This window comes from Pipistrellus kuhlii, unplaced genomic scaffold (genome assembly GCF_014108245.1).
Source record: "Pipistrellus kuhlii isolate mPipKuh1 unplaced genomic scaffold, mPipKuh1.p scaffold_m20_p_3, whole genome shotgun sequence".
Classification (NCBI taxonomy): domain Eukaryota; kingdom Metazoa; phylum Chordata; class Mammalia; order Chiroptera; family Vespertilionidae; genus Pipistrellus; species Pipistrellus kuhlii.
Window position 1 is genome coordinate 171678506 of NW_023425529.1, and position 12967 is coordinate 171691472.

The 12967-nt window shown below is 39.6% G+C and overlaps 1 protein-coding gene across 16 annotated transcripts in view; it reads right to left on the reverse strand.

Moving 5' to 3' along the window:
• The window catches only part of NRG1 (neuregulin 1), a 955286-nt gene that overhangs the window by 98908 nt on the left and 843411 nt on the right, over positions 1 to 12967 (reverse strand). The window contains exon 1 of one of the 16 annotated variants that reach the window (XM_036458253.2): positions 10622 to 12032. The exons of 12 other annotated variants lie outside the window; for them this stretch is intronic. In XM_036458253.2, coding sequence (XP_036314146.1) covers positions 10622 to 11291 — 670 coding nt within the window. In that variant the 5' untranslated portion in view covers positions 11292 to 12032. Of the gene's footprint in view, positions 1 to 10621; positions 12052 to 12967 lie in introns of those variants that run through there. 3 more of the 16 variants (XM_036458254.2, XM_036458260.2, XM_036458262.2) reach the window with 3 other exon arrangements.

Consider the following 12967-nt stretch of genomic DNA (forward strand, 5'->3'; position numbering starts at 1 on the left):
CTGCTTTTAGAGATAAACTCCTGGAACAAAGTGTACTGAACAGGCACTCAATAAAGAATATAGAAAGTTGGGATAAATGAAGTTCTCCCAGTTCTAAACAATTATTTAATGTAAGGTAGTACGGGATACTGAAAAGGGTACAAAATGAGGTGGCATCCACATTTTATAGACCAGTCTCTGTTTCCTACTAAGTATGAAAATATGTAAGGCCTAATCATTTCACATTTATGTATCTTGGTTTCCTCAGGAATAAAGAAAATATTTTGACCAGCTTATCTATACAAGCTCCTAAATCTTTAAAATGTCAATGGTTCTGCTGTGATCCTATTTAATAAAATTTAGATACTTCATAACCACTACTATCTCATCAGGGACAGCACCAATCATCAAGTTAATTTATGGACTACGTCTGGATAAGGAGCCAATTTCTGCTTCCCAAAAATGCTAGCATTATGGAATCCAAAGCTTTTGAAGCTGTTCTTCAACAACTAAGGGAAGATCATTGTCAACCTGTGGACCTGCACCCCATTTTATGACAGAGTAAGGAATTGAGGTGTACTTCAGAAATGAAAATGAAATAAAAATAATTTCTATTTTGTGAATCATAAAATTTCCCAAATCAATTTTGCAATAGATTCAATAAAGCACATTGACTAATTTTGTAGAGTTCATATGTTCAAAAAATTATGTCCTATTAGATACTCTGATCAAGTCCAAAGATTTACTAACCCCATTCTACATGTAAGGAGTAACAATGAACAATTAAAACATCTGGAAACTAGACTCAGGCCCTCTAAATCTAAATCTAAGCACAAAGAGAACAAAGTAGTTATTCTTACTCATCATCTTCATTCACATCACATCCTGAACTCTCTTGATCCAAAACACAGGAAGAGTCAGGTTTGATAAGCAAAATGTATGTCACCAAAACTTAGGCATTTTCTCAGGGAGAAAACTTTACTCAGAGACACTTTATCTTTTATATAAATGTTTAACCTACTTAAAACTTGATTTACAAACTCCATTGGACATAAGAACTGTAAATTAAAAGGAGTGTAAAAACAGTTTCATTAATATATACTGCTTGCAAAGTAACTTCATAGTTGAAAGCAGGTAATACCTAAATATATCATAAATATTGTCTGGTTCTATGTGGATTCTGGCAAAAAATTTATCATCTTTGAGCCTGTTTCTCTATGCTAAAAGAAAATATTAGGTTTAAATTATCTCTATGATGTCTTAAAGTTCTGAAAATCTAATTGTGATTATACAATAACCCAGCATATGTTTAAAATATGTATGGGTCTGGGGTTAGAATTTCTAATAACTTAATATGTCCTAATTAGATCACAGTATTCAATAAAATTATAATCCACTATGTCCTTAAGATATCACAGTAGTCAACATTATGAAATTCTATTTTCAATAAGTCCCATTTAGCAAGAAGCACTGATTATTAAAATAATTCAATAAAAATGAACAAAATTAAAGTTTCAAGGTGACAAATAATCACTGACTTAGAAAATTCAGCAATTCCAAGGATTTTGAGAAGCCAAAATTATACCGATACCAATGATTTTATGTATAGTTTTCTGAATAGCTGATGGATATATAGGCGATTGGCTATGTGTACCTCAGCTTCCACAGTGCAGAACAGTTAAAAATCCCAGAAATACGAAACTGAACTTCCTGGGAAGGGGTTACATTAAATATCTCCCTGTTGTCACTGAAGTAGAAAGAGAAAAAGACTAAAGTGATTATTTTGTGCAATGTTTTTATTTTCTATGTAAACCAAAGTCTTCCCAGATCACAGGACATTGTTTTTTCTCCACTTTTTTTGAAAAAAATCATGAGTTGTTCGATGGAAAAAAGTTGAAAAAAATCCAGCGTGTTTTAGGGATTAAAGGGTAATCGGCCTTGCAACACTGAATGCTGCCACTGATGATTCTTAAGATTTGCTTCGTAGGCAATACTTAGCATCACGTAACAATCAATGGATACTGATCCTGTTTTGCTCCCATAAGAGCAAGCAATTATGACCCAGGAAGCTCCACCAAGGGATTACAACAAATGCTAACAAGAGTTCAATTCCATTGTCCTTAGATCATTCCATTTATTTATGGAGCTTTTATTGCATGGCACAAACATACTTCATAAAACAAATACTTCCTGTTACTTAGCAAAGGAAGAGGCAACATTGAACGTCATCAGGCTAATCGTGGTCAAGTCTGCGGTTAAAGCCTCACTCACTCTTCTCCCAACCCATGGGATGAGAAACTACTGGTTGGGGCCATCCATCTGCTCCATAACTTCTGATGCTCCAGAACACTGGCTTCTGAACAGAACAGAACAGAACAGAACAGAAGCGAAAGGGAATGTACTGTGACATCACTGGAGAAGAAGTGATGGTGGAGTAGGAAATAACAGCCTAATGAGGAAAAGTTACTGTGGGATAGCAAGTAAGAAAGTAATAAAGGGAGAAAGAAGGAAGGAAAGCTGTATAAATAAAATTATATCAGTATCTGCAACCAACGTTGACACCAAAGTTAAGACTTAAGAGTTGTAACACACTTGTTTGCCTATAAAGTATCTTTTCTTCCTAGGAGCAACTATCATTATCTTCAGTGTTGCAATCTTCTTCCTTCAGAATGCATACAGAGTGTCCTCGAAAATGTATACACACTTGGCCAATAGCTCAGTCAATGGTTCTTTCTTTTCAGATTTAACCCATTATAATTAATAATTATTCAGAATGTGTAGTATACATTTTTGGGGACACCCTGTATAAAAGTGTGAATACTTGTTTTAGTTTCAAATTATGAGTTTGTAAAAGAAAATGAGTTATAGAGGATACTTTTTTATTTTATTTTATTTTTTAATATATTTTATTGATTTTTGTACAGAGAGGAAGGGAGAGATAGAGAGCCAGAAACGTCAATGAGAGAGAAACATCGACCAGCTGCCTCTTGCACACCCCCTACCAGGGTTGTGCCCACAACCAAGGTACATGCCTTTGACCGAAATCGAACCCGGGTCCTTTCAGTCCCCAAGCCGATGCTCTATCTATTGAGCCAAACCTGTCTCGGCAGAGGATACTTTTTATTAGATGGTTACATGAGTATTAAATTCTGTACTAACTTTTGCTAAAAAATAGCTAATAAATGTCCCCTCTCACTGGGATGAGAGCACCCCAAGAAAGGTAGTTCAAATACTCAAGTACATATCACTGAAAATTATCATATAGCAAAGCTCATCTTGTCATACCATAATTTTTATAAAAAATAAAAAAAATACTTTAACTTAGGACGATTTCTATTATCCTATATAATAAAGAAGTAATATGCAAATGGTCGTTACGCCATGAAGTATAACGACCGACTACTTAATGACCAAATCACGGATCAGCAGGAGGGTGGGGCAGCAAGCTAAAAGTGGGCAGCTGAGACCTACAGGAGGGGGAGGATGCAAGCTATGAGGGAGACAAGAAGAGGGGGATGGGTGAGCTACAGGAGGATGGGACAGCAGGTGGAGAGCTACTGGAGGGCAGCAAAGAGCTACTGGCGAGCTACTGGCACACGGATTTGTGCACAGGGCCACTAGTATTTCATAAAGTTTTATTGGGTCCAGCAGCTTATTTCCACCTCACAGACAGGAAAGACTATACCCAGGTAAAATTTGTCCTAGTTGTTGTTATCCAATATTTTCCCCCTCAGAAGTGACTGCCTCGTTGCTCCAATGTTGATTTAGAGTTCAATTTATTCAGTGAGTTTATTGTCCTTGAATTAGTAACAATCAAGATGACCAAAGCACAAAAGTTTTCACACATTTCTAGTGCTACCATGTAAAGAATAAATAAATGTAATTATGCTGATTACTGTGCATGTTTGTAATTTACAAGCTCTAACAAATTACGTCTCTATGCAAAGAAAGTCATAAGATGCACAACAAAAATACCAAAGCCCCTTTAAGTGTCTATACCCAGAACAACATGGCTTTTTTTCTTTTTGTAGAACTGTGACCAATAATATTTCCACTTATTTTGTAACAGAATCTCCAGAATACTTTGAGGTACAATTATTCTCTACTTATATAACATTTTTTTTCTTGTACTTTTTAAAAGATTCTAACAATTAGCCGAAACTGGTTTGGCTCAATGGTAGAGCATTGGTCTGCGGACTGAAAGGTCCCGGGTTCGATTCCGGTCAAGGGCATGTACATTGGTTGTGGGCACATCTTCAGTAGGGGGTGTGCAAGAGGCAGCTGGTCGATGTTTCTCTCTCATTGACATTTCTAGCTCTCTATCTCTCTCCCTTCCTCCTCTCTGTAAAATATCAATAAAATATATTTTAAAAATATAAAAAAATAAAAGATTCTAACAATTAGACATGGGCTAAAGTTTTGTTTTTAAACTTATTGATAAACAACCTTTTCCTCTATATTTTAAATAATTTTATTTACCCAATTTAAAAATGTATTTTTATTTATTTCAGAGAGGAAGGGAGAGGGAGAGAGGAATATAAATGATGAGAGAGAATCATTGATTGGCTGCCTCCTGCATGCCCCATACTGGGGAGTGAGTCCTCAACCCAGGCATGTGCCCTAACGGGAAATCGAACCATGTCCTCCTGGTTCATAGGTCAATGCTCAACTACCGAGCCATGTTGGCCGGGCTATTTACACAATTTTATTTATTAATTAATTATCATTTCCCCTTTTATTTGGGATATTGTGTGTATACTATATTATCTGTATATTTAAAAAATTAAAATAACTTCTGTGTTCAATCTGATTCATGTAAAATTATTCTATGCAAATTGTTATCTCCATCGTTTTATGAAGTGCTGAAAACAGCTTAATGACTATCTTTTGTAGTCTGGAAACCCTAGTTTAAAACAATAAGGAGTTAGATGAATATAATTTTCATTCAAATCAAGAAGAATACATGATCTTTCCAGGCCAAGTTTTCCCAGGCACTACATCTAAACAATATGAGTTCCTTTTTGTTTTCCTAATGATGAGGATTAACTTCATTTCTATCCAATCATTTCTCATGTGAATAATATAGGAACCCAAGTCTTTATTCAGAACTAAATAACTTAATGACAGAATTAAGATTTTCTCTGAACAGTCTAACTAAAAATTCCTTGGGGGTATTTTAATATTCTTGTTCTGTAAGCCAAAAGAATAAATAGAGAATATGACTGAAAAATAAAAACAAACATATTTACCACTGTCGGCTTTCTTGAATCTTAGAAATACTCTTAGAATTTTTTTTTACATTCTAATAGAGTTATGTACCTATTTTCCACTTAAGAAAATGTTCTTAAAGAACCAGACAGAAATTGCTTTTCCAACCACTCCAATGGTTTGTTTAAACAGTGCCACAGAGACCAAACACAAATCACCCAAAGTGACCCAATTTATTGGGAGTAGAGTTGGTACTTGAGTCACTTTAAGATGTAGGACATTGCTGGCAAGTTTTCAGGATTTAATAATACTAGAAGAGGAACATACTAGGGGAGAAACAGAGGTGGTGGTCAAAATATGAATAAAATGAAGGTAAGGAGAAGAAATGTTGAATTCAGAAAGTATATGTTTAGGAATTTAAAAAAATTAATTCAAGTTGAATTGTGCAACTAAATCCTTAAAATCCATTAGAACATAAGCTCTCTGAGGACAAAGACTTTTACTGTTTTTCATTGCCATATAACCAATCTTGAACCATGCTTGGTGCATAGAAGGTAATAAAGATATACTCATTGGATGAAGTAAGAGAAGAAATAATAGAAGAGAATCACTAATGTATAAAAAAATTTAAAAATTGAAATGAGCATAAAAGTAGACATGACATAGTTTATAGTTTAATAGAAAGTACAGTAGAATCAGTGGACAAGAGCTATATTATGGAATCCTTAGGGGCTTGTACCTTTTTTAGATAAGTCATAATTTTTTATGCCTATGTTTCTCAATTTACAAATTATCTCTTCCTTCATGCTTTAAAATGGTGCTATAAGTTGTTATTAAAAAAGAATGGTAAGCAAGAACGAACAAAGACATGTGATTTGGGGCATGATGCTTTTCTGGGAATGCAGAAATGCTGATTTGCACAAACATGTAAAGGAGTCAGCAGAGAAACTGGCATGAAGCATACTAAGAAAAAGAACAGGAAGAGAGAAAGAAGGGGAACAAAAGTTTGAATTTATTGTACCATTGACAAATTAGAACATGGCTGGAGACATTTTTTTATTTTATTTTTTTTTGTATGTATGTATCTCTGCAGTATGTGTAAATACTCTTCGGTATTAAAATGCAATAAAGTTATCTGAGAGAAAAGACAATTGAAGATGCTTTGATACCTTATAATAAATATTGATACACAAAGCCAGAATGGCCTAATTAGAAAAATAAGAGATATTTAAGATAAAACTGAGAGGGTGGGAAGGTCGATGAAGGGGAAAAACTGATTTTAACAGGAAAGGAGAAACAAAGTGGGATGTGCAGGAAGAGGTGAGCCACTTGGCCATTTGCTACATGGCAGGAAAGAGCTGACCCTAGACAACCTAAGATGGTTTCAAAAGCAAACTGAACATTGTGTGGCTGGTCAAATTAAAAGCAAAAAGAGACCACCTCTACTGAAAATTGTATAAGCCCAAAACAAGAAGGCGAAAACAAAATTGAATTTTAATATTATGAACTATACTCACTTGACCAGTGGTCCCACTTTAAGTGCTTCTCTAACTGTAGATCAGATACCAGAGTGAGTCTCTAGGTCTAACTCTCTATAAGAAGGAAGAGAGGATAGGAGATAGGTAACTAATCTGCTCTCTACTCTTTGGACATCGCCAAACTTTTTAGAGTTTGTAACCTTTTACAAATTCTTTTGTAACCCCAAAAGAATTTCACAGACTCTTTCAGAATCTGGATTGCCTCCTCAGTAAATTTATAAAATAATTTGTGTCCCATGGAGGATCTTTTAGTTTCTTCTAGTTTTTAATGTCTTGGGGCTTACAATAAGTATGGTCAAAGTGGACAAAAATTATTTGAGAACACCATTCTGAAATACCAACAAGAACAGCTGCAAGAATCTAGAAGAATCTATTGGGTTAAAAATGAAGACCATTTTAAACTGAAGGGAAGAAATCTTTTGATAAATTGAATGAATCATGTTGAGCTTTGCAAATAGTAATGATTCATATTGTCACTGAGGTCACAGTAGTTTGCCATGCAACCCAATACAAAGATTTAAGACAAAGCAAAACAAATTTGGCCTAAGATGAAAATACCAATACATTCTTATATCCAAGAGTCTGTTGTCAAGCAGGCTGTCCCAAGCAGAAATACATTTTCTTTCAGGACCAGAGTTTCCTGGTTGCAATTTAATTAATCAGCTCTTTTTATAGTAATCTTAAGTTTGTAATCTTCCAATCAGTTCTTTCCAGACAAATAGAAGGTAGGAAAAAATTTAAAGCCCAGGCAAAATAATCCTACAAATGAATGGTTCAAGTATTATGTGACTTGCTAAAAAAAAGAGAAAAAATTAACTTATCATGGTGATATAATGAGTGTGGTAGTAAAAAACCACTAATCACACAGAGAAAATACAGAATTACATGTATTTTCCAGCCCTATATTAGGATCCTAAGATCTATATGTATGCATAGATTAATATAATGAAAACTTGAAATCATATTATCTTATGAAAGAAATACCCATTTTAGGAAAACTGGCATAGTCACTATATCTATAGACAATTTAAAATGCTATTTTGCCCTTTATTATAATGAAGACTATGGGTGTTTTTATTTTAAAGAAATCAGGGAGGAAGGGAGTAATTCTAGTGTTTCTAGACTAAAACCCTCATACTAATGGGTAAATTGGTTTGGGAAATAACACAGCAGACACAATTACGAGGATTGTCTCTCCTCCCCTTTCTCAGGCTCCAGGATAAAGAAGAATCAATTAGCCCTCAACAGACTATGACCTTGAAGGTTACAGCTCTGAGCATAATGTGCTGAATATGCTGAGACAGATAGAAGAGGGAGGGACTCCTGAAGCCAATGAAGAGCATGTTTCGGAAATGATACTGTCATTTAAAAATATAATTGATGATGGTTAGTTTATGTCAAAAGCATGCACGATGAAATGAAAGCTCCAGTTCCTTCTCTGAATAAGCGATACTTTCTTAGATGAAAAGAAAAAACAGGAAAGAGATTACAAAAGGACAAAATTCAGTTCCAAGCCTTTTTTCCCCGTTTGCTTCCCTTCAGTTGATGGTTATAAGCTTTTTGAAACAACAAGCATGACCACTTATGATTGTCTACAAACAAAGCTCCAAGGACCAACCTTTAACAAAAAAAAAAAAACTCATAATTTTTGAGATACTAATGATTTGTTTTTAGGCACTACTAAAAAAAAAATTAAAAAAAATGGAGTTTCCCACACAGAAAACCCTATATGCTGTATAGTGTTCACCAAAGGTCCATCGCTAACTTTCCAGGAGAAAACTACTTCCCAGACTGCATGTCCAGGCTTATTTCCGATGCACTTCCGAAGGTGCAGCTGTGCATCGGTCCGGCACTGGTCACTGAGATGCTTTTAGGCAGCACTAAATCTCTTCCACTCAATGCAAATGCCAGAAAATCAATGCCCTGGCTTGTAAAAAAAATGTTTAAAGAAACTATATGGAATGTATAATGTACTAAAACACTTAACAGAAGAATTTGCCTTACACATTCACTTCTCATAAAGTCACCATAGACTTTCTGGTAGGTCCTAGATCAGGAAAGTGTGCTGGATGGTTCTCTTTGTTTGCTTGATTTCTTTCGATGACAAAAATTACAGAATTTAGCTGACAAATTTTTCCAAAGGCTTCCTATTCCTTCCCTGGGTCAGTAAACCTATCCAGCCCCGTTTTCAGTAAAAGACACGTTTAAAATGTTCAAGACAAAGGAGTAACCTTGTCCTCGCAGTGAATTTTGCTTCTCTTTGCAGGATCTGTACTTGCTTTTTATAGCCTGTCATTTCATCTGGGTATTATTTCCCGGTCACTTTGCCAGGTGGGAAGAGGCAGCGAATGCAGTGCTGTCTGTCAGACCTTTAATGATGCTTCAGGGATTTGATAAAGATACAAAGCAGTGTCTGCAGAAAGAGGCTTCTTCCCTAATTACACCTGCAAAACAAGCTTCTCTCCCTCTCTCTCTCTCTCTCTCTCTCTCTCTCTCCTCTCCTCTCCTCTCCTCTCCTCTCCTCTCCTCTCCTTTTTTTTTTTTTTTTTAAACCTTTGCCAGTGAAACTGGTGTGTACGAAACAGTTTGGAATCACAAGCAGAAATCAAGTTCTCCTGTGTTTCTATAACACACGGGCTCTACCCTCATCCTGACCGTAATGTCTGAAAGAGAGATATTCTTTATTCTTTATTACTATCGAGAGGGAAACAGAAGGAAGAGTATTTCATCACTGAATCTTTATCCTCAACTCACCTTTAACTCTAAGAGATTTCACCTGCGTTACTAAGACCCGAGTTCTCTGATCTTTTACACTTTTCTCCTAAGGACCTATTCACCAATGGAACACGGTGATAGGAGATGAACAAAAGTAAATTAGAAACGTTTTTTTAAAAAGCAATAGAAAACTCTCCCCTTTTCTCTTGATGTTTACACCACTCTGACTAGTCATGGTTTTATCCTTGTCAACTTTCCATGAGAGAGCATTGCGCTAAGCCAGGGCAAGCAGCAGCATACTGTTCTATGTTGTTTTGAAAGTGTGGGCTCCCTCTCTCCCGGGTTATAAAGCTGGGCTGCTGCAACCTGACAAGCAAATGGCACATGCCTGACAGTGGCGTCTCTTACTAATGGGCCTCGGACTTTGTAATGACCGCCAAGGACGCTACTTAAACATTTGATTACAGAGGACAACAGCAGTCTGGGGAAATACTTTCATGCAGGATTGTATTATGTCTTGAATAGAATAAGGCTGCCCCTCTTAAGTGCCCAGTAACCAAAACTACAATCTGGGTAGGACCCCAATCATCCGATGGCAGTGAGAGGTGAGCACTGTGAATGTCTAAAGACTTGATGCAGTATCTGGGAAGAACCGACTGAACTACAGACATGGGGAGATGTAGTTAAGGAAGAAGAGATGGGGATGGGGATTGCTGAGAGGCAGAGGGGAACTGAAAGGTGAAGAGAGATAACGGGAAGATGCTATGGGGGAAAGAAAGACATAACATCATACTCACTGCTCTATGGTAGTCACACTTACATGAATAAATGATGATCTGATATTTTAATCTCAAAAAACGTTAGAAATAAACTGAATTTAAGTTATATTCAAGCATGTCCTGAAGATGCTAAAGTTTGCCCCCCCCCACCCCAGATTTCACAATCCAGCTAGAAGGAGTTGCTATGAGAGCACTGATTCATGCCAGCAGTTTGCCAGATCTTTTTACTCATCTCTTCAACGCCACCCGAAGCATCCCAGTCACATGATAGGTTTAGACCAAACCATGCAATTAGAGCGCAGAGAAGAAAAGAAAGCAGCTGCATGCTCTGGAGAACATTTTGTAGGACCTTGAGCCCACCCCCTGGCCTTTAGTCATCACCATCTCTCTCTCTCTACTTACAAAGTTTAGGAGCAGTTTGGAGATTAGTTTCTGTTGTTTGTGGCTGAGTTGCTGACTTGGGTGTTCTCACCTCAGGGTTCCGAGTGGGGGGAGGGAAGGACGGTGCAGTGGACGGCAAGAAAGAGAAGGCGAAAACATGGTTCTTCGGGGTGGGCACCGAGGACGCTTCAGAGGACGCCAGAGCATCATCGGCCACTTGCAGTGTAACTCGCACCTCGGTTTCAGACCGAGCTCTGGAGGCAGGTGAAGTGTATGCCTCAGATGCTACCCACACCGCTGAGGCAGCACTTGGATCCAAGGAGATAACAGGGTCCTGGCCTAACCCCCCAGGGTCAAGGTGGGTGGGGGAGTCATACTCAAATATCTTGTCCACAAAGACCCACTTGAGGCCGGCGATGCAGAGGCAGAGGCTGACCAGACAGGCCAGAATGGGGACAATGCAGATCTTTTCCGAGTTGAGACAACCCCGCAGGCGCTCGGCTTCCAGGCAGACGCAGCAGGGCACGGCCAGGCCCACCAGGCCGGGGCTTCTCCCGTCTTCAGTCTGGGTCTCTGGCATGTCTTCTGCGGCCGGAAGCCCATCCAGAGACGGGTCTGCACTCAGCTGAGTGGAGGGGCTGGAGGACCTCTCGGGGGCCCCCTCAGACATGTCTGGGGAATAGATCTCCATCGGCTCACCTCCAGAAGGCCTGGCCTCTCTCACGGTCCATTACCATGCAGAGCCCCCCCCAACCAAATGAGACAGCATCTTACAGGGGGAAATCGATAAGTCGTCCAAGTCCAAGGCCATTATCACAAGCAAAGAGGAGTTCAGGAGGCAGGAAGGCGGAGGGGGGAGAGGAAAGCCTCTAGCAACTACCAACTAAAAGTATAATGTAATTCTTTACTGCTGTGTTGGGGGCCACTTTGGCAGTTCTTTTTAAATGCTTCTCCCAACCATCCCGGCTGGTCCAGCGGACAGGGGCCAGAATAGAAAACCCAGCTGACGGTGGGTGGATTAAGTAAACCAGTAGCCCAGACTGAAAGGCATGTTCCTCACCTCGAGCATCTGAAGCTGGTCTCCGCTTGGATGGAGAAAGCAACTGTCATGCAGGAGAAGTAGGAGCAGAAGCAGGACCAGCGCTGGCGGCGGCGGCGGCAGCAGCGGTGGCGGCAGGAGAGGCAGCAGTGACAGTAGCAACAGCATCCTGTAGTGTTAATGCGACGGCGGAGCGGGGCTGAATCATTATAGAGCAGCAGGTGCCTGCCCTCGGAGCATCACTGCAAGCAGCATCCTCGCAGGGGACCGAAGGGAAGAGTGCGGCCAGGAGGGGCGGTGACTCCCCTCCCCGCCCTGCCTCCGCCCTCACCCCCCAACCACTCCTCTTTGTGCTTCTGGAGCGCTCATTCACTTTCTTCCTCTGCTGCTCTCCCTTGCTTCAGAGTCTCTTGCTCTTCCTTTCCCCTCCTCTTCCAAAGACGGTCTCTCCTCTCTCTCTCTCTCTCTCTCTCTCTCTCTCTCTCTCTCTCTCTCTCTCTCTCTCTCTGTCTCTTTCTTTTTTTTTTTTCTCTCCCTCCTCTCCCAACCCCCACAGCCTCCTCTATGCGCACTCCAGAGCTGCTGGCTGGGCTGAGTAAAATCAGGATCCCCAGCCGCACAGGACTGCCAGTGACTTCCTATGTTATCCAATTAGAAGGAATAAAGGCCATCAAATCAAAGAGAAGCAGGCAGGCACCAGTTAAGCTTCATCCCCATGGCCCCCACCCCTTCTCTTTTTCTCTTTTTCTCTGCAAAAACCGCCCCAGTCTTCCACCCCCCCAACCCCCCTGCCTTGTTTGCTTTCAGTCTTGCTGGCTCTTTCCTTCACCCACGGTAGGGTCAGAGAAAAGCCAGCAATCAATGCTAGCAATCTAACAAAGCTGGGATAGGGTGGAGGCTGTAGGTGGGACCTTATGGGTTGGACCTGAGGCTTGGCAAAGTCTGATATCTGATTCCTCCCCAGAGAGGTGAGCTTTGCAACAGCAATCTCTCCTGCCTGCTGCTGAGAGCTCGCGTTCCTTCCCCAGCCCTCTAATAAGTTTTGTTCACCACAGAGGACTGCTATTACCGGATTTTCAACCAACAGTTAGGATGTTTTTTGCTAACCATGGACAGCTCTGCCTGCAGTCCTTTGCATAAAGATGGTGTGAGTCTCTGCAATGCCAGGTGCAAAGTGCTGAGTGTGTGCTGGAGGAGGGGGGCTGCGGGGCAGGGGAGAGTATATACATATAATCCTAACTCCGGTCCCCTTTAAATTACCATTTCCCTGTCCCACCCACAGCAGCCCTAGTCAAGCTAATAAGAAACACTGGTAAGTAACAGAGTTA